This window comes from Lepidochelys olivacea, assembly GCF_965140295.1.
Source record: "Lepidochelys olivacea isolate rLepOli2 genome assembly, chromosome: 5".
NCBI lineage: Eukaryota > Metazoa > Chordata > Testudines > Cheloniidae > Lepidochelys > Lepidochelys olivacea.
In genome coordinates this window covers 2,645,508-2,665,477 of record NC_140415.1, presented here as the reverse complement: position 1 = coordinate 2,665,477, position 19,970 = coordinate 2,645,508, and the positions used below count along the sequence as shown (strand labels likewise).

Sequence of the window (19,970 nt, the reverse complement as noted above, 5' to 3'; positions counted from 1 at the left end):
CATAAATTTGGGGCCAAATTCAAACTGAGTCCTTTGAAATCATTAACGCCATTCATACATGTCAGTCTGCAGGTGACGCTAAAGTTTTAATTTTGATACGTTATTTCTCCAATCAGTTTCAAACTTGATGGGGAAAGGGTTCAAGATATTTGTGGGTGGGAATTTTTTTCAAACAGTCTTGTAGATGCCATAGTGAAATCAGTGTGTCAGTTTACTCTGTTGCCTCTCCCGACAGTAGTAAAGGGACACAGTCTGCTTAAAATCTAATCATCTTAAAAATTAGTTGATTATAGTTTTGGTTACTCTGCCTGCCATCGAGCCCTCTGCCAAGTTGTGTGCTTCGCCATCATGTTTTCCGTGTAGTAGGTTTCTGACTCCACCCCCTGTTGCTGTATCTTCTAGAAAGTAAAGAGTTTATATTTCATTTCACTTCTATTTATATGGCCATTAAGAAATTTCAGACAAACTTTAACTTTTTAAAATTTGACTTGACCTCTTTGCAAACAACTGTGAGATCTGCAGGCTCCACTCAGCGGAGCTGATGCATGAGCTCAGGTGAGGAAGGAGGAGTTAGTTAAAACTGCTAATAACCAATCTGTTGAAAGCCGACTTGGCCTGATTTTCAGAGGGTGATGAGCACGCAGCTCCCGCTGAAGCTAATGGGAGCTCCAGGTGCGCTGCACCTCAGGGCAAGGATGTGGTGAGGACTTAGGGGTGGGATTGTCAGGAAGGGACCAAAATGCACCAGCTGCATGCAGAAAGTGGGGAAGAGTGAGCAAAACTAACCTGGTTCCCTCAGCCTGGAGAAGGGAGCCAATCTCCTCCTGGAATGCAGCGAGTTCTAAACCCTGGAAGATCACCGTTCATCATCACAGAAGTGCTGACAGCTGCTGAACTGCAGCATTGTGAATGGGATTCTAGACACAGCCAGGCTTCCACCTCATTGCTACAGACTGTCTGCCTTTCATTGCTCTCGGTGTCTGAACCTGCGGTGCTGGGGCTGGTCAGTACCCGGTTCAGAGAATGGGCTGGTTTGGCTCTCTCAGAAAAGTAAGGCTGCTAGAGCGGCTTTAGAGGTCTCCGAGTAACACGGCTTGGCAACGCACCTGGAGACTCTCGGGCTGCATTGTCAGCACTAAGCTCCTAGTCCCGGGTGGCAGGGAAATGTACCCATTTTACGGCTGGTTTGACTGACGTGTTTGTGGTGTCGGGCAGAGCTGGGAATAGAGCCCATGGTTCCTTATTTCCATTCTATCTCCAGCCGCTGGAGAGCCCGCCCTCCGCAGCCTGACTGCTCACATTCTCGGCCCGCTTCCAAAGAAGCGAAAATGATTCAGTGAATGTGAGCTGCCTCTGGCATCAGAGCTCTTGTTTTCTTCTGTCCCCTAAAGGGAGCAGGGGTGGGCCCTTGCAATGCTGCTGGACCTGCATTCCCCTGGGTGGAGAAGCAAAGGGTATTTTGCTAATGACCGGGGGGAATTGCAGCCACTTGTGTCTATGACAGCCTCCCCAAATGGCATTAAAGGATATCTGAATGGGGGATATAGATTCTTCCTTGTGCCCTGTACTGTGATGTCTGAAAGTGGCATGAAAGATTTTCCCAAAGAAAGGGGTAAGGAAGGAGAGGCCATGTTGTTTGCCTTAGACATAGCAAATCTTGTCTTTGCTGCTTTTGCTCTGGAGGGTAGTAGTGGGCACTTACCTGCCCTGAAAGCCAGCGGGCAGGGCCAGCAAATCGTAGAGGCCTCACACGACTGCACCTGTTAGAGCCTGTGTTCAGTGTAGGTGTCTGCTCCAAGCCCTGCTCCCAGGGGCTGGAGGGAGATGGGGTTCATGAGAACCTCTCCTGTGAGCAGCACACATACTAAGGCTTTATTAAGTTCTTCATCCCCCAGCAGCGTTGGCCCTTCTCGGAGCATCGCTTCGCATCTCATTCACTAATGATGACGTTTTTCCCTTGAAAAAGCGAGGCAACATCCCAGCCCACGTGTGCAGCAGAACTGCCGGGGTGATTTAAGGACACAAGGAGTTTCACGCTGCATTGCCAAGCCCTGTGGCCTGTTACTGCAGGGTGCCTTGCTGCTGCCATGCAGTGCCACCCCCAGTAGGCAGGGCTTGGATTTGGTGCTGACATCCCAGGAGGTCTTTCTCTTTGCCTCCGCAGACGTGCAGCAGGAGGGCTACAGCTCTGTGCTCTGGCATTTACTGGTCGCATTGCTGGGGGGCTTCTTGTTCCTCAGTGGAGCCTCTGCATAGTTGCTTGCTCCCAGTGAAGCTGCACAAGCCCAGTGCTCGTTCTGCAGGTGGAGAAGTGCCCTCTCGGAGCAGAGGCCCAGCACTGAACTGCAGCCCTCCCTGTCACGCTGCCATTGTGGGAGCAAGACCCCCCGCACTCAAAGCCAGTAAGGTCACCTTTCCAGCCAAACAACCGAGGTAGGAAATGGGATGAGCAGCCAGCAAACACCAGCCCTGCCAGCTTGGCTAGCAGCGTACCCGCAAGTTAGTGACTTCCCACATTTGGCCATACCAAGCCGCCCCTGTGCAGAAGCTCGAAGGGGAATGCTGCCCGGATTTAACCTGAGAGGCTGTGTGACTGTTTCATTTCCTCCTTGACTCCCTGGGAAACCTGCTGGGGCACAGGCAGATCCACAGCAGTGCGGAGAGCAGTTGTTGGTTACAGAGTAGCAATAAGCTAGTTCACAGGGACCAGGATCGGTCCATCCCTGTGTGTGGTTTACACATGGCTTGAGCTGATGGAGACCTGGGGAGGAGCTTAGCTAGCTCAGCTGCAGGGAGGCGCTCTCTCTTCCTCTGGGCTCTGAGCATAGCTGGGGTGGGGTTAGTCATTGCTGGGCTGGCCCTACAGTTTGGCCTCTGAGCAGCCCTGGCTGCAAGTGCTGCAGAGATGTATGCTCAAGGGCTTGTGGGACAGAGGGAAAATGCACCTTGTGACTCTCGAGTGCCTATCCCAGCAGCCAGGAGCAGTGTGGATCCCAGCCTCTTCCAGAGGATGCAAGACTTGAGTGGCATCCTGAGTATCCTCTCCCCACACCTCCAAAATAGGCACCATCAGCCAAAGAGTTCCCTACAAACTGGCCCACAGCATCCCCCTTCCCAAGGGGCTGGCTGCCGGTTTCCTCACTGGTCCGTACAGCCCAGTGCCACAGAGTCACTAAAAGCAAAGCACAGCAATCTAACCTGGAAGAGCCCACCCCCTGTGCCTGTCCGCTCTGCACAGGCCCTCTTGAGTCGGTGAGGCCCTGGCTTGGGGGAGGTGGAGCCCATGTCCAGCTATATGGGTTCCCTTTATTAAAGAGGCAAAACTTGTTCAGATCTGCACCAAAATAGAACGCGGCAATGCCTGAATGAGCCAGTACAGCAAAGCCACTTCCACCCTGCTGAAAGGGGAACTTAATGCTCAGACAGGGCACTTCCTCTAGGTTCTGCGACCCCAAAGTCTGTCCTTAAACCCTGCGTGGAGCTAGAGCCATGCTGGGAGCCAGCCATGTGTAGCCTATAGGAGAGTGGGCTTTATTGCGAGCAGAGAGGAAGCCAGGAGAACCGTGAACCTTAGACCCTCCTCCCTCAACACAACAGGGGAGCTGCGTGTAGAGCTCCAGCCACAGGCTGTTGGAAGCAGTGGGTACGAGTAGCTGGGGGCAGAGGTGTGTTGATACAGTTCTAAGTCAACTCCCTGCCCACGTCCATCAGTGGATCTCCCTGCTGCAGGAAGGGAGAGAACTTTCAAGAGCTTTAACTTCCAGGAAGCGTCTGTGCTGCGAGCACTGAGTGGGCAGCTGAGGAATTCCTGGCTCTTGCTTTCCTAGCCTTTTGGAGGCTGTTGGCAGAGGTGCCAGGGCCCATGTGCTGTAGATAAATCCAGTGCGCTGGGCAGAGATGCTGAGCTCTGGGAAGGGCGACAGCTGGTGAACAGCAGAAACATTCAGATACTTCATCAGGGATTGAGCAACAAGGCCATAGTCTAAATTTAGCTTGCCCTGTTGCTGCTTACCTTTCCTGGGCGATCAGGGAAGGGTAGAGGGGGAAGAGGTGCTGCAGTTCAACCCCACTAGGGTGCTTTAGCCGGCACTCCGTCCTGCTGGGTGGGGAGGGGGGTCCTAATTTGATAGAGCCTGTAGGACTGTAGTCCTGTCCAGAGAATGATATTCGGGAAAACATGCCTCATAGTGAGAGACTAAAAAAGCTTGATCTGTTTAGTTTCGCTGAGAGAAGGCTAAGAGGTGACTTAATCACACTCTGTAGGCACTTAGGTGGGGATATGATTTCTGGTGGCAGACGGCTCTTTAATCTTGCAGCCAAAGGCAGAACAGGACCAGTGGCTGGAAGTTACAGCTAGACTGTTAACAGTGTGGGGAATGACCCATTGGAGCAACTTGCCCAGTGGATTCTCCGTCAGGTGGAATCGCTAACTGGAGGTGGGATGTCTTTCTAAAAGATACGCTCTAGCTCAGCCAGAAGGGGAGGGCTTGATTTAGAGATTTCTGGCCAGTTCTGTGCAAGAGGTCAGACCAGGTGAATTACAGTAGTCCCTCCTGGCCTTAAAATCTAGGGAAGTACGGAGGTGGCCACTCCAGTCCAGATCCCCTCACGGTCCTCAGCGCTCTTCTCTTCTGTGCTGGGAGACTAGCCTGCCCCACAGGGGCGTGCGCTCTGCTGCTGGAGGGCTCTGCCTGGGACGCACATGGAATCACGGATTTGAGATTGCCAAGCTCGGCATTTGGGGGTTTATTGGTGCAGTTTAGCATTCCTGGGGCTGACTGACCAACGCTACCTGGCTGTAGGCCGCAATATTGTAGGCAGGTTCAGTGCAAGCTTCATGCATGTACAGCTCTGTCAAGGTGCTTTTATCCTGGCCTGCCGCACCCCGGCCATTCCAGCGCCAAGTGTCAGGGCTGCGTCTGCCCCGTGTGACTTGTCCCTGCACACCGAGGCTGTTGCCTTTTATAGTTTGGTGGAAGTCAGGCTGCGTGTAAGGAGGTTCCTAAAAAAAGACACTGGGTCTTGATTTCGTCAAAACCCAGCTTGTGTGTGACTGGCTGCTTCTGTGCATTTGCAGTTACCCTGCCCAGTTTCCTGTCTGCAAGAGCTGGGCGCATGCAGAATCCTTGGTTATGTTACTTGAGGCATAGATCTGAACGTACTTTCTATGCGCTTTTCCATCTGCAGTGTTCTTCCATTCTCCAAGCCAGATGGCTCATGTTCGAAACACTCTAGCTATTGGCTGATTTAGTCAGGCCTAGCTGAAACCAAGCCACATAGTGGCTAAGGGTACCAGGTCCTGCTTACCAAGAAAGACATGACATTTTGGGGTGGTTGCCCGAAATCACCCTGTGCAGTAATTAAAAATTCCCGATTGGTGATTCAGACGTCTGGTCTGAGAATCACCGTGTGGGCAAGGCACAGGCTGGTGGCTAGGGCTAGATTCCGGGGAGCTTTGTAGAGCATACCTTTAGGAGGACAAGCTTAGGAATGGCCAGCGGCTCAGGCATTGTCCGCCATGGACCGTGGTAGCAGGCAATGAGGAGACCTCCCCACAGCTCACTTGCTCAAAGTTCTTCCTACAGGTCTGCTTGGGCCTGTTTTTACACCTGAACTGGACCTGAGCCCAAGAGTCGTTTTCTGACCAGACACTCCCCTCCCGCCAAACCCGAGTCAGCACTGATGCTTTGTGCCCATGGGAACCAGACAGTGCCTCACTCCTGCCACCTGCTGCGCTGTGCGTGTTGCGGAGCGAGAGGTGCTGCGGATCCTCGGCACGCTCACGCCAAAGTGCGCACAGCAAGTGGCAGGAGTGTGGCATGCAGCCACTGCCATGCCCGCCCCTGGGCAGGAGGAGAGTCGACCCACGCCTGAGACAGCCAGGATGTTTTCCAACCAGACTTGAACCCAACACTTGTAGTCTGGTCCTTCGGGATCAGTGATCTAGCTCGTGTTGCTGTACAAATGGGACTACGGACGTACAGTGATTCACCATTCCTATGAAAAGTCAGGGTGGGGGGAGAGATTATATCTGATAATGAGCCGCTTCCAAACTTACATTTGTACTGCACTGTGTAGCCAGAGTCCCTGCCACACTCCGCAGCAGCAGGGCACATCAGCAGTCTGTTGTCCTGCTGGGGAGACACTTACTCTGATTTCCTCCTCTTTGGGGTCTCTGTTTCTCCGGGTTCAGACAAACATGGGGTAAGAGATGAAATGCAGCCCGTCCTGAGCGCCCTGCACACTCTGGGTAGAGTTCTAGAGAAACCTGCCCCACTTCTGAAGGCCTGAGTGGACTGAAGAGTGGGTGCCACCATGAAACCACCGCCATGGTTGAACCCACATGCCATGTGCTTTTCTGGAGCGTTCTCAGTAGAACACCTAGGATGTGCACGCGGGGGAGACTCTTGTATATCCCCCAGATGATAATGGCGTTGCTGCTGCGTTGCTAATAGACGTGAAATAGGTAACAGCAAAGGGCCAGGGGCTGGTGTCATGTCTGCTGGGTGAGGGAGCAGAACTGCTCAAGCCAGGAGTGGGTTCTGAGCCTTGGCTGCTCTTACACACATGGGCTTTTTCTAGAGACTCCAAGTTGCAGCCGGTCTCACTGTTTGCTCTTCTTCCTTGCAGGCCTTGTGTGGCTGTACAGTGAACATTCCCACTCTCGACGGGAGGGTGATCCCTCTGCCCTGCAATGACATCATCAAGCCTGGCACCGTGAAAAGACTGCGAGGGGAAGGGCTGCCCTTCCCAAAGGTCCCCACCCAACGGGGAGACTTGATTGTAGAATTCAAAGTCCGCTTCCCAGACAAAATAGCTCCGCAGACGAGACAGATCCTCAAACAGCACCTGCCGTGCTCCTAGAGCCCTGGGGACGTTCTGCAAGCAGCAATACCTTCTAACACACGTGCCACAGCATCTGAGCCGCACAAAGCGGAGGTGCCCATTCACACTCCAATGCAAAAAACCCACGCTCCTTTCCACACGCTCCTGTTAGCCCCAGCCCTTTTGACTGCCTTTTGTCAGCCTCTGTTATACTCTAGCAGCGTGGGATTCAGGAGCTCAAACTCCTGGCTAACTCGTGCTGGCTCTCTGGGCTGGGCGCCTTTTCCTGGAGGTTTAGCTTTTCTGCCTGGCCCAAGCAAATGGGCATGGGCTGCGCGCCCAGGGAGTTTTATCCGGTGGTGGTTTTCACATTGCACGCTTTGAAGTCAACTTCCTGGCTAGAGGATGAATTTGTGTCTCCCAGAAAGCGTAGAGGTTCCACACAGTGTACATAGGACTTGGAAGGGTTAGCTTTAGCTTCACCTTTCTGAAGCTTGCTGCTATTGGGTTCCATTAGTACCAAGAATCCAAACAAATTCTCTGAGCATGCACACCAAAGGCACGGCTCGTACAGACCATGGCCACCCGAGTGGAACCATTTCTAACACGGAACCACAGTACCTATAGTTTACTGGGGTCCGTTCTGCGGTGCCAGGATTACAGCTGATTATCTTCCGTGCTGAATGCAAACACTGAGCTGCAAGGCACCTGGTCTCAGACCCTTCACCCCTCCTGCACCCTTCTTAAAACTTCAGCGTCCCGGCTTTATCCGTTCAGAGCATGTCAGACAGGTGGGAGTGGAGTTGGGCCAGTGTCCTATCAGGGTGTTGCTGTGCATGCTGGCATGCCAAAAACGTACGTCAGGAGAAGGGAGGGGCAGGGGGCCCAGGGCGCGAGCTGTCTTGTTCAGGTGTGTTGAGTTTAAATTGCTGCTTTTATTTATAACCCCATAAGGGTTTTTTCTGGAGTGGTTCATCCCAACTCTTCTGGGGATCAATTCAGCCATATGAACATCATGTCTGTGAGAACGTAATCCGTGTGTAGCCGAAGTCTAGTGTACAAGCAGAGCCAAGTGTGAGTGGAGCCGAGGTTTGTTATGCTGGCGTTTGAGTTGCACTGTAGGGATTTAGCAGCAAGAAGAATGCGCATGTAGATATTTTTCTTCAGGGCAGATGGAATTCAGGATGTGTTTCGGGGAGCAGCAGGAGGGCATCTGCTTGGGTGGCTTTCTTTTTAAATGCTGTATTTTTTTAAACTTGGATTTCCATTGGGAGAATTTTTATATTTCTTACCTACGTCAGCCTATCTTGCCAATGTCTCTGGGGCCGGGTTCTTCATACAACCTACTTTTTGGGACGGTTCAGAAGCTGATCCAAAGAGGCACAGCATTTCTAGTCACACAGACACCATGAAAGCAAATGGCCATTGCCCTAGTTGTCCTCTGGACGTGAAATTAGAGGTTTTCTCTGGGCTCATTCCCTGTGTCTAGGCCTTCTCAGAGCACCTTTGGAATCCTGCGTTGGTAAGTCTGAGCTGACTTTAAGCTAACTTGGTTTTAACTGAGGTATTCTGGAGTGTCCGTTGATACTCTGCTGTGGGATGTACACCCCAGTCCGCTATGTACAGATGTACAGTATGTAATGCGTAGGGGGAATGGAATCCAGGGCAAAGACATCGTTCTGGAGAGGGGGAAACTGTCACGCAGCGCTTCATTTATAAACCCGTTGGAATGGTTACAATGATGCCTTGTCCCTCCCATGTTACGTGTTCGGTTAGAAAAACATAAACGCTGTTCAGATAACGCTGATGGGGGGAGAGGAACCCAGGGCGGCAGTCCAGGCTGGGAGCTGCTTTGTTTTTCTCAGTTTCAATGAGATCCTGAATGTTTTATAGTGGGTTTGGTTTGTTTGTTTATTTGGGTTTTTTTTTTGTATTTTTCTTTTTTTTGTAATGTCAGTATTGAGAAAAATAAAGTATTTTAAAAATAAACCTGCTCACACTGTCAGGGCTGGGGCAGGGCAGGGGTTCCCTCGGACCTGGCGCTCTCGACACACACACGAGCTCTCTGTGACCTCCCATCCCAGCTGAGCCCTGGGTTCTGCCCGAGACAGCTCCCTGCCCCTCCCAGGGGAGCAAACCAGCCCCTGGAGCTCTGCATAAGACTGGGGATTGCTCCTCTGACTGACAAGGGCTCAGTCTGTCTAGTCTAGTCCTTCCTTCGCTTCAGGCCATTGCTCCTTGTCCTGCTCTCTTCTGAGCCTGATCCCGTCTCTCTGAAGCTCTGCCGGTGCTTTTGGCAGCCTGCTAGACTCCCGTGTCCAGCTCCTCGCTCCAAGTGCAGTGTGAAGGGGCGTTCTCAGAGACCTTTACAAGTTGGTTTCCTGCGTGGACAGTGGGGAACTCTCAGCCCTTTTCACAGGAGTAAGTTTGTCCCTTGGCCAAAGTTTCCAGCCACCCGACCTGTTGGTGATGCGGGGCTTTGGCTGACAGCGGCAACCCCCGCGAGCTCTGTGTGCGCTCCAGGCATTGCAGCAGAAGGGGCTGCAGCCTGTAAAACAGGGTGACCTGGAACCCAGTGTTCTAAAAACTACCGGTTTGAACCTTCCCCCTGAATATCAGCCTTGATTGAAACCAAAACACAGGCCCCGTTCTTCAGCCTCTGCAGCAGTGGTGTAGCTGGAGCCCCCATTCCTCTGAAGCCCCCCCTTAAAATGCTCGGACTAGATGGTCACAATGGTCCTGTCTGGCCTGGGAATCCATGAAATCACTCTGCCAGCACTGATGTCCCATCTCTGGAAAGGGCCAGAGCCCAGGAGCATCGAAATCCGCCATTGGTCCTGTGGGGGAGGGGAAAGACTGGGCGGCTTGCTGTCTGCAGATGTCCAAAGGGTGAAAGAACGGGCTTCCCCTAGGATTGTCCCCACTCCAAATCCAGCAGGGCAGACAGATTTCAAAGGCACCATCCCATGGCTCTGCCGAGCCGAGTAGGGTCAGAGGTCTTGTAACGAACTAACGTACCGTAGACTCTTCCATGCTAGCACAGTGGGTCTGCAGGACGGATCAGGGGCTGCTGGTCTCTGGGTTATCCTCTGGTCATTCTTTACTTCCCCTTGCCATGGTCATGTGACAGGCCCAGACCCGCATCCACGGCCCCTGGACACAGGAAACGGCCCCAAGCTAAAACAGTCTCCCACCACCCGCTGCAAAGCCCTGCCCCAAGCGGAGTTCTGACCCTGGGCGGAGAGAAGGCCGCAGACTGCGTGGAGCCCACGAGGGAGCGTGCTTTGCCCAAGACTGTTCTAGCCAAACGTCTTCCTCTGAGCCTCGATCTCACAGGCCGTTACCTGATCCTGAGCTGAAAAGACCGGAACAGGCTTGTGTGCACGAGCTGGGTCGTAGTGGTGTAACTGAATTTTAAGGGCTAGGGCCAGACCCGTGTAACACCCCCGATAACCCAGCGCGTGCGGACGGTAGACCGAGAGTGCTAACGCCAGAGCACCTCCCAAAGCCGTGGAGCCCAGGCTCTGACCCCCACAGTGCCCACAGCAGCTCAGCCTACGTGCCAGGGCACCTGGCGCCCGGCTCGGCCAGCGCACAAGAATGAGAGACTCCTGCCCCCTTCACGCGGGACAATATGGGGGAGGTAGAGAGGGAACATGATCTGCCCAAGGGTACGCAGCCAATCAGCAACGGGGCTGCAAATGGAACCCAGGAGTCCTGGTTCCCTGACATAACCACTAACCCCCTTGCCCCCCGGACAGAGATGCTGCTGACCAGCTGCAATTTCAGGTCCCCCTCCAGTCCCAGGTGTCGGGACTGTCCTGTTGCGAGGTCCAAACCCCCGTCCCCGTTTAAGTGAACGTTTCCCATCTGCAGGGCAAAGGGACAGTTTCCCCCGCCCCGGTTTGAGAGGGCCCCCACCTGAGTGGCGCTGTGACCCGGCCCAGGGGGAGGCAGGCTCACGCAGGCTTGGCCCGGCTGCCTCTGCATGTGCACCAGGAGCTCTGCAATGCGAGCAGGCTCTGCCCTCCAAGCGTTTCTCCTGCTGCTGGCAAACACACTTTAACACGGGAATCTGGGTCAAGGGAGGGGGTGTTTGTGCAGTGACACTCACTGCCCCCCAAATGGACCCAGCTGAGGGGTCCTGTTCTCTGCACCTACAAGCTCTGTGTTAGACCATGTTCCTGTCGTCTAATAAACCTTCTGTTTTACTGGCTGGCTGAGAGTCACGTCTGACTGCGGAGTTGTGGGGCAGGACCCTCTGGCTTCCCCAGGATCCCGCCTGGGCGGACTCGCTGTGGGAAGCGCATGGAGGGGCAGAGGAGGCTGAATGCTCCGAGGTCAGACCCAGGAAGTTGGAGCCGGGGGAGCTGTGTGTCCTGAAGACAGTCTGCTCACAGAGAGGAGACTTCCCCAGAGTCCTGCCTGGCTTCGTAGGGAGCAGATCCAGAGCATCGCCCGGGGACGCCGCGACACCCTCTCCCGCACGCTCTGCCTCCTGGCCGCACTCCCCAGCCCTGCTGGGAGGTGACCCTGCCGGGCTGAGCCGGCAGCGCAGCCAGGGTTGGTCCCGGGGCTGGGAATCGCTCCGGCCTCTTGGGAGTGGCGCAATCAGTCAGGCCAGGGCCTGCCCCATCTGGGCTCCCTAAGGATCCACTTGCCTGGAGAGGCCCAGCCAAGCCCCCTCTCCCCCACACTGTCGTCCGCCCCACTGGCTGGGACCTCAGACTGGCCGGGCTTCTGCCCCAGTCCCAGGCAGCTCAGCGCCGGGGAGACAGGTGGGGTCCCACAGGCGGTGGGAAGCAGAGACTACCCGGAGCTTGGAGGTGCCCTGGGGTCCGGCCAGGGTGCAGGGGGGTGGGGATGGGGACGGGGACGGGGACAGAGAGGAGCCCTCGGCTGGTCGGCGGGCAGGCCGAGAGGAGCAAGTGGTGGGCGGGGGGAGCCAGCGAGGGCTTGGGGTGCAGGGCAAGCAGAGCAGGCCGGGGTCCCTTCTGAGCATGGGCCTGGCTCCATGGCGCCAGTGTCAACCTGGCACTGTGCACGGGGCTGGCTCTGTTCCAGTCCCCCAGACCACCATGCAGCTCCGCCCCGGGCTTCACCCCCCAGCCCCAGCCGAGAGGAGTGCTGCGGGGCAGAGGGAGTGGGTTTTCAGGTGGGATCTGCCCACAGAGAGGACAGTCACTGTGGGGGGGGGGGCAGTCTGGCCAACGGGGCCCAGCCAGAAGCACAAAGTGGGGCACATGGGCTGGGGGTGAAGGGCTGGCACTGCCTTTGACATGGTGCCCTGCTCCGGCTGCTGGAACCCAGACTCCTGCCCATCAGCTGCCTGGCGAGCTCTGTTCCCTGTAGGGCAACCAGGTGTCCCGATTTTATAGGAACAGTCCCGAATTTTGGGTCTTTTTCTAATATAGGCTCCTATTATCCCCCACCCCCGTCCTGATTTTTCACATTTGCTGTCTGGTCACCCTAGTTCCCTGGGACACAGCGTGGCCCCTAAAGCCCGGCTCTGGCCTCGCTGTGGGCGGCTCCCGTGTGGTCCCCAGTGTGAGAGCGAATGCCTCCAGCCCCTCAGACAGGGAGCTCACAGGCCACTCACCTCTCCAGTTCCTTGGGCACCAGCTTTTACTGAGACCTCAGCTGCCCGTGGGGCAGGGTAACTCTGCACATACCTGGGTGCCAAGCAGGAAGGGATGGGAGGAAACAGAGCAGAATCTACCCAGGGTATTTATCCAGCCCCCTTGGCTGGCTGAGCATCTCTCCAGCGCCTTTCTCCCCCTGTACAGATGGGCGCTGAGCACCACAGAGGCTATGGGTACGTCTACACGGCATTGTAAACCGGGTCTGTGCAAGCCAGGCGTATGGACTCAGTGTTTCCGAGCCCGTGCTCGAGCGTCCGCACTGTCTGGGTCTGCGTCCGCTTCGCACGGCGCAGCCTGTCTGACTTGGGCTCTGCCCCCTGCCCCCAGCAGGGATCCGGGTCCGTAGTGCTTGCTGACCCGCACCAGACTGCTTTGTGTGCAGACGGAAGGCGGCTTGGGCTCAAACCTGACTTAGAGCCAGGGCTCAGGCTGTGGTGTAGACGCACCCTCAGGGTATGTCTACACTGGAGCTAAAACCCATGGCAGACCTGTGCCAGCTGACGGGGTCTGGGTCATGGCCGTGTCGACTTCCGGCTTCAGGGTGGCGCCTGGGCTCTGGGAGCCTCCCCCAGCCCTACAACCCAGGCTCCAGCCTGAGCCCAGATGTCTGCACTGCACTTATACAGCCCCTTAGCCTGCACCCTGGGAGCCCGAGTCAGCCAGCATGAACCAGCCACAGGGACATGTCCTAGGTGATTTCCCCAATGTCACACAGGGACTCTGCTGTGGCGCAGGGAAATGAACCCTGGGCTCCTGGGCCATCCAGGCTGAATGGCAGCAGGTGAGATCAGGAGGGCTGGGGATCGGGACCCTCTGCCCCCAGGAAGGGGAGGGAGCCCTGCCCTTGGGGCACTGAAAAGTGACAACGCTTTGCAGACGGGGGAGCTATCCTGGGGCAGGCACCTGGGAGGGGCAGGCAGGACGCAGTGGGCCATTCTGTGATCATAGAATCATAGAAGATCAGAGTTGGAAGGGACCTCAGGAGGTCATCTAGTCCAACCCCCTGCTCAAAGCAGGACCAATCCCCAACTAAATCATCCCAGCCAGGGCTTTGTCAAGCCTGACCTTAAAAATATCTAAGGAAGGAGATTCCACCACCTCCCTAGGGAACCCATTCCAGTGTTTCACCACCCTCCTAGTGAAATAGTGTTTCCTAATATCCAGCCTAAACCTCCCCCACTGCAACTTGAGACCATTACTCCTTGTTCTGTCATCTGCTACCACTGAGAACAGTCTAGAGCCATCCACTTTGGAACCCCCTTTCAGGTAGTTGAAAGCAGCTATCAAATCCCCCCTCATTCTTCTCTTCTGCAAGCTAAACAATCCCAGTTCCCTCAGCCTCCCCTCATAAGTCATGTGTTCCAGCCCCCTAATCATTTTTGTTGCCCTTCGCTGGACTCTTTCCAATTTTTCCACATCCTTCTTGTAGTGTGGGGCCCAAAACTGGACACAGTACTCCAGATGAGGCCTCACCAATGTCGAACAGAGGGGAATGATCACGTCCCTCGATCTGCTCGCTATGCCCCTACTTATACATCCCAAAATGCCATTGGCCTTCTTGGCAACAAGGGCACACTGTTGACTCCTATCCAGCTTCTCGTCCACTGTAACCCCTAGGTCCTTTACTGCGGAACTGCTGCCTAGCCATTTGGTCCCTAGTCTGTAGCAGTGCATGGGATTCTTCCATCCTAAGTGCAGGACTCTGCACTTGTCCTTGTTGAACCTCATCAGATTTCGTTTGGCCCAATCCTCCAATTTGTCTAGGTCCCTCTGTATCCTGTCCCTACCCTCCAGCATATCTACCTCTCCTCCCAGTTTAGTGTCATCTGCAAATTTGCTGAGAGTGCAACCCACACCATCCTCCAGATCATTTATGAAGATATTGAACAAAACCGGCCCGAGGACCGACCCTTGGGGTACTCCACTTGATACAGGCTGCCAACTAGACATGGAGCCCTTGATCACCACCCATTGATCTAGCCAGCTTTCTATCCACCTTATCGTCCATTCATCCAGCCCATACTTCTTTAACTTGCTGGCAAGAATACTGTGAGAGACTGTATCAAAAGCTTTGCTAAAGTTAAGGAATAACACGTCTCCTGCTTTCCCCTCATCCACAGAGCCAGTTATCCCATCTGTCCCAGCTGTCTGCAATCATAGAACTCACTGAGGCAAGAGCTGCTGTGAAAAGCACCAGCTATGGCCCCCCATCTGCCTGCACACAGCTCATATCTGCACCCCGTGCTCATTGCAGACTCAGGCAGCATCCCTGTGCTGAGGGGCACGACCCCGGTCCAACTACGGTGAGCAGCATCCTCCCGATGACGACCCGGCTGCACCAGATCCCTCTGCATTAGCCGCGCTCACAAGCATGGACACTCCTCTCCCCCCCCCCGCCCCATCTAGCTATTGCAGCTGTTCTACACTGTTTGTAGGCTGGAGCATGTCACGGGCTTTGGGGGGTAAAGACCCTCCAGATAAAGGGCTTCACCACCCGCCAGGATGCTCCTGGCAGGCAGGAAACGTCTCCTGTGCCATTCCAGGTCATCTGTGCCCTTCGGGTCTGTGGAGCTGTCGGCCGCCCCCTGCCATCCTCCTGCCCCATGAGAGCCCTGCTAGCTGGGTACGGTCCCATGCCCCATAGGAGTGAGATCGGGGCGAGGGGAAGGCCAAGCTAGTCAGCTCCAGCTCTCAGAGACCCATCCCCAGGGTTTCCCCCTGGGTTCGGCTGCCCTCTGGTGGCGAATGCAGGGAAAGAGATGGTTTGAAAGCCACAATCACCTCTCATGGGAGCAGAGCGTGGCTACACCAGGGCCCAGCTCCTTGGTGTAGCCAGGGCTTATCCCCGGGGTGAGGCTGGCCTGACACGTCCGTCCACCCACGCTCCCTCTGAGCAGCGACGCTACCGTGCTCTGGGAGGGGTTAAGGCCTGGGCACTCTAGGCCTGTACCCAGGGCCTGGCTGCTGAAGTCACAAGGTTAACGCAGAGGCTTAGCCTCCATTTTAGTAAGTGCGTTTCTAGCCCTTGGGGGTGTGAGGAAAACCTTGAAAAAGAGCCCAAGCATGGCCCACATAGCCCGCGTCCGCCTGAGTCTGCAGGAAGCCTGAGCCATCGCCCTGAGAGGGGGGCACCACCCTGAGTGTAACTGACACAGAGACATGGCCCGAGTCTGCAGAGAGCCTGAGCCCATCACCCTCAGAGGGGGGCACCGCCCCGAGTGTAACTGACACAGAGACACTGCCTGAGTCTGCAGAGAGCCTGAGCCCATCGCCCTGAGAGGGGGCACCGCCCCGAGTGTAACTGACACAGAGACACGGCCTGAGTCTGCAGAGAGCCTGAGCCCATCGCCCTGAGAGGGGGGCACCACCCCGAGTGTAACTGACACAGAGATATGGCCTGAGTCTGCAGGAAGCCTGAGCCATCGCCCTGAGAGGGGGGCACCACCCTGAGTGTAACTGACACAGAGACACTGCCAGAGTCTGCAGAGAGCCTGAGCCCATCGCCCTGAGAGGGGGGCACCGCCCCCAGTGTAACTGACACAGAGACACGGCCTGAGTCTGCAGAGAGCCTGAGCCCATCGCCCTGAGAGGGGGCACCGCCCCGAGTGTAACTGACACAGAGACACGGCCTGAGTCTGCAGAGAGCCTGAGCCCATCGCCCTGAGAGGGGGGCACCGCCCCGAGTGTAACTGACACAGAGATATGGCCTGAGTCTGCAGGAAGCCTGAGCCATCGCCCTGAGAGGGGGGCACCACCCTGAGTGTAACTGACACAGAGACACTGCCAGAGTCTGCAGAGAGCCTGAGCCCATCGCCCTGAGAGGGGGGCACCGCCCCCAGTGTAACTGACACAGAGACACGGCCTGAGTCTGCAGAGAGCCTGAGCCCATCGCCCTGAGAGGGGGGCACCACCCTGAGTGTAACTGACACAGAGACACTGCCAGAGTCTGCAGGGAGCCTGAGCCCATCGCCCTGAGAAGGGGGCACCGCCCCAAGTGTAACTGACACAGAGACACTGCCTGAGTCTGCAGAGAGCCTGAGCCCATCGCCCTGAGAGGGGGCACCGCCCCGAGTGTAACTGACACAGAGACATGGCCTGAGTCTGCAGAGAGCCTGAGCCCAGCGCCCTGAGAGGGGGGCACCACCCCGAATGTAACTGACACAGAGACACTGCTCGAGTCTGCAGAGAGCCTGAGCCCACTGCTATGAGGGGGGAGCTGCCCTGAGCATAACCAACACAGCAATGCTTCATGAGTCTGCAGGGAGCCTGAGTACATTCCCCTGAGAGGGGGGAACTGACACAGGGGTGCTGCGTGAGTCTGCAGACAGTCTGAGCCCATCACTGTGGGAGAGGGAAATTGCTTCAAGTGTAACCAACACAGCAACACTTCCTGAGTCTGCAGAGAGACTGAGCCCATTGCAATGAGAGGGGAGAGCTTCCCTGAGTATAACTGACACAGCAGGGCCGCTGAGTCTGCAGAGAGCCTGAGCCCATTGCTGTGAGAGGGGAGAGCTTCCCTGAGTATAACTGACACAGCAGGGCCACTGAGTCTGCAGAGAGCCTGAGCCCGTAGAGAGCCTGAGCCCATTGCTGTGAGACAGAGCAGCTGTCCTGAGTGTGACCAACACAGCGATACTGCCTGAGTCTGCAGAGAGCCTGAGCCCATCACCCTGAGAGGGGGGAGCTGCCCTGAGTGACCAATGCAACAACACTGTCTGAGTCTGCAGAGAGCCTGAGCCCGTAGAGAGCCTGAGCCCATTGCTGTGAGACAGGGCAGCTGTCCTGAGTGTGACCAATGCAACAACACTGTCTGAGTCTGCAGAGAGCCTGAGCCCATTGCTGTAAGAGGGGGAGCTGCCCCAAGTGACTGATGCAGCGACGCTGCTCAACTCTGCAGACAGCCCGAGCAGGGAGGAGCGCCCAGTGAATCTCAATGGAGTGATAACACCAAGCCCGACTGCTCTGGGAGCCCCTAGCAGCCCCACCCCAGCAGCGACAGTCCAGCTCCTGGGAGGAAGAACTGGGGAGCCCTGCTGCTCCTGGGGGGGTGGGGCTCAGCAACCCATCCTGGGGGGAAGAAGGAGCCCTGTGCAGCTGTCCCTGCCTCTCCAGGATGTCTAGCTGAAATCAATTAGGAACAGGTTCAAACTGGTCTGTCCCAACCCCTCTGAAACCCAAATCAGAGCGTCCACATGGGGTTTGCTCCACTTTCACTCCATCAGTCAAACTGGTGCCACTTTCCCACACAGAGAAGGCCTGAGAGTAAAGGCTTAAAACCCATCTGAAACCCCGGGGAGCCCCCGGCTCAGCAAGGGGGCTGGCCATTCTCAGGGTGCCAGGGAACCACACCCCCATGAGTCCCGCTGTCCCTCAGCTCGGAATCCTGCTGGGCATGGGGTGAGCCGGGCGGGCCAGGGACACATGAGGAGCACAGGATCGAGGGGCCCTGGGAAGGGGGGCTGGTGTAAAGGGGATACTCCATGTGAGCACCTGGCATCCTGACACCCCCTGGCCCCGCTGCCCAGGCAGGGGGCATGGATGGGGCAATGCTTTGGCCATCTAGGGCTCTGCTACACCGGTGTGGGTGCGGCTAACTCTATGGGCGGAGTCCCTTGGGAGCCAGACTCTTTAAAGAGCCAGGTGGCGGGCAGGGTGGGGCAGGCTGCAGGTAGCTGTGTCTGGAGTCAGTGCTGGGACAGAGGTAAGGGCAGCTGGCTGGGTGGGGGGCCCTGGGAGCCAGGCCTGGGCTGAAATGCAGGGCTGGTGCTGCCTGATCCCTGACTGGTTTAAAAGCTCCCCTGGAGGGGGAAGGGGAAGGGGAAGCAGCCCTTTTAGGGGTGCCTGATGCTGGCTCCACACGAGGGGTTGGACCCATGACGGCTCCAGGCCCACATGGCGCCGAGTATGTCTCGGGGGGGCGCCGGGCAGTGGCTCCATGAGAGTGTAACACTGGCTAGGCTGGACTGAGGTTGCAGGGGGAGAGGCCAGTGGGGTGGGATGGGATGGGGGAGATCAGCCTGGATTCCCTGCCCCCAGCTGGCTGGTCCTCTGGCCCCAGTCTGTATTGGCTGGGGTGATTCTCCTGGGGCGTGAGCGGGCTTCTGCTCTCCCAGCATCTCCCCAGTGAGGGGCAGGGGGTTGGAGAGAGCGGGTTTAGGGGTGGTTCTCTGCCGGGACTGGGGCTCATCGGCTGCGCTTGTGAGCGCCTTGCCCTGGGCTGCAATTTGGTCACTTGCTGTGTCCAGTCAATACTGAAGTGTCAGGGAATGTTCCAGGCTTCCATGGCCAGAGCCCTGCTGATCTGGGGGGCGCACGGAGTCCCCTCCATCTGTTGAGCCCACAAGACCTTTAGCTGCCTGGGCCATTGTCTGTAGCTCAGACTGGCTGATGGCACCCATTAGCACCTCTCAGGATAACAATAGGGGGCCCATCCTCCCAGCAGAGTGCTGCTTCTCCCCCCAGGGTGGGGGAATGCCCTGTGCACACCCTACCCTGGCTGGGAGAGGCTGGTATGGGGGGAAAGGGGGCTGTGAGGTGAGTTTGGGGGTGCACACAGAAAGGTGAGAATGGGGGTGCACACAGAATCCTGGGTCTGGGGGCGGGACTGATAATAGGGGTGCAGACAGCTGCTGGCATGAGCCTGGTATGGGAGGGAAATGGGGGGCACACTGACTCCCTATCGGGGGAGTATTGGGGAGTCCCTGAAATAATGGGGCTGGGAGGGGGGACTCCTGGGAGGAACGGGGTGATGCATGGCACCCCGGTGTATACTGCGAGCTCTGCGGCATGTGACCCGCTGGTACCTCTCTGATGGCCTTGGCACTGCAGGTCTCCGAGCAGCCAGCCCCTGTGTGTCGCTGGCCCAGCCCACGCGTCGCTGCCCTGCCCCGGCGTAATCCAGGGCTTGCCCAGAGAGGCTGAGCTCGGCCTTGGCTTACAGGGTCTCTCCGCTGGCGGCTCGCCCTGCGGGTGCAGACAGCCCCTGACTCTCCCTCGCTTCCCCTGCAGTTGCTGCACCGTGGCCTCATGAGCCAGGCTCGGCTCCAGATCCTGGTGCTCGGCCCAGAGGCCTCTGGGAAATCCACCATGACCAGACACCTGCTCCGCAAAGGGGGCGAAAGCTGGAAGAGTCGGGAGAAACCCCAGAGAGAGGTAACCGGGGCTAGGAGCCGTCTGCAGGGCGGACGGGTGCCCTTCAGCCCTGTCCCCCACCACTCGCTACCAGAGCCTGGGCTGGACGGCATGGGGAGGAAGCTCTGCGATGAGACTGTCCGCGAGGTCCCTCAGCCAATGCCCGTTCTACGGGGGACCCACCAAGAGCGGGGCCGGGGTTAGGCCCCTCACCGCTGCCTGGGCAGGCAAAGTCAGCCTCCGTCTCCACTTCAAAGAGAAGCATTTCCGCAGGCCCCCCCAGCTGGCAGAGCGGATGGGCTCGGCGTGACCGGGGGGTGGCTGGGGTCTCTTCTCAGGGCAGCTGGAGGACGCAGTCCTGCCTAGTGAGGA

The 19,970-nt window shown here is 56.8% G+C and overlaps 1 protein-coding gene across 3 annotated transcripts in view; it reads left to right on the top strand.

Moving 5' to 3' along the window:
- DNAJB5 (DnaJ heat shock protein family (Hsp40) member B5) overlaps nt 1-8,814 on the top strand; it is a 29,030-nt gene extending 20,216 nt beyond the window's left edge. For all 3 annotated transcript variants that reach the window (XM_084629457.1, XM_084629459.1, XM_084629458.1), the window contains one exon: nt 6,631-8,814. In XM_084629457.1, the coding sequence (XP_084485583.1) occupies nt 6,631-6,864 (234 nt within the window). In that variant the 3' untranslated portion in view covers nt 6,865-8,814. The remainder of the gene's footprint in view (nt 1-6,630) is intronic.
- Nucleotides 8,815-19,970: the final 11,156 nt, after the last annotated feature.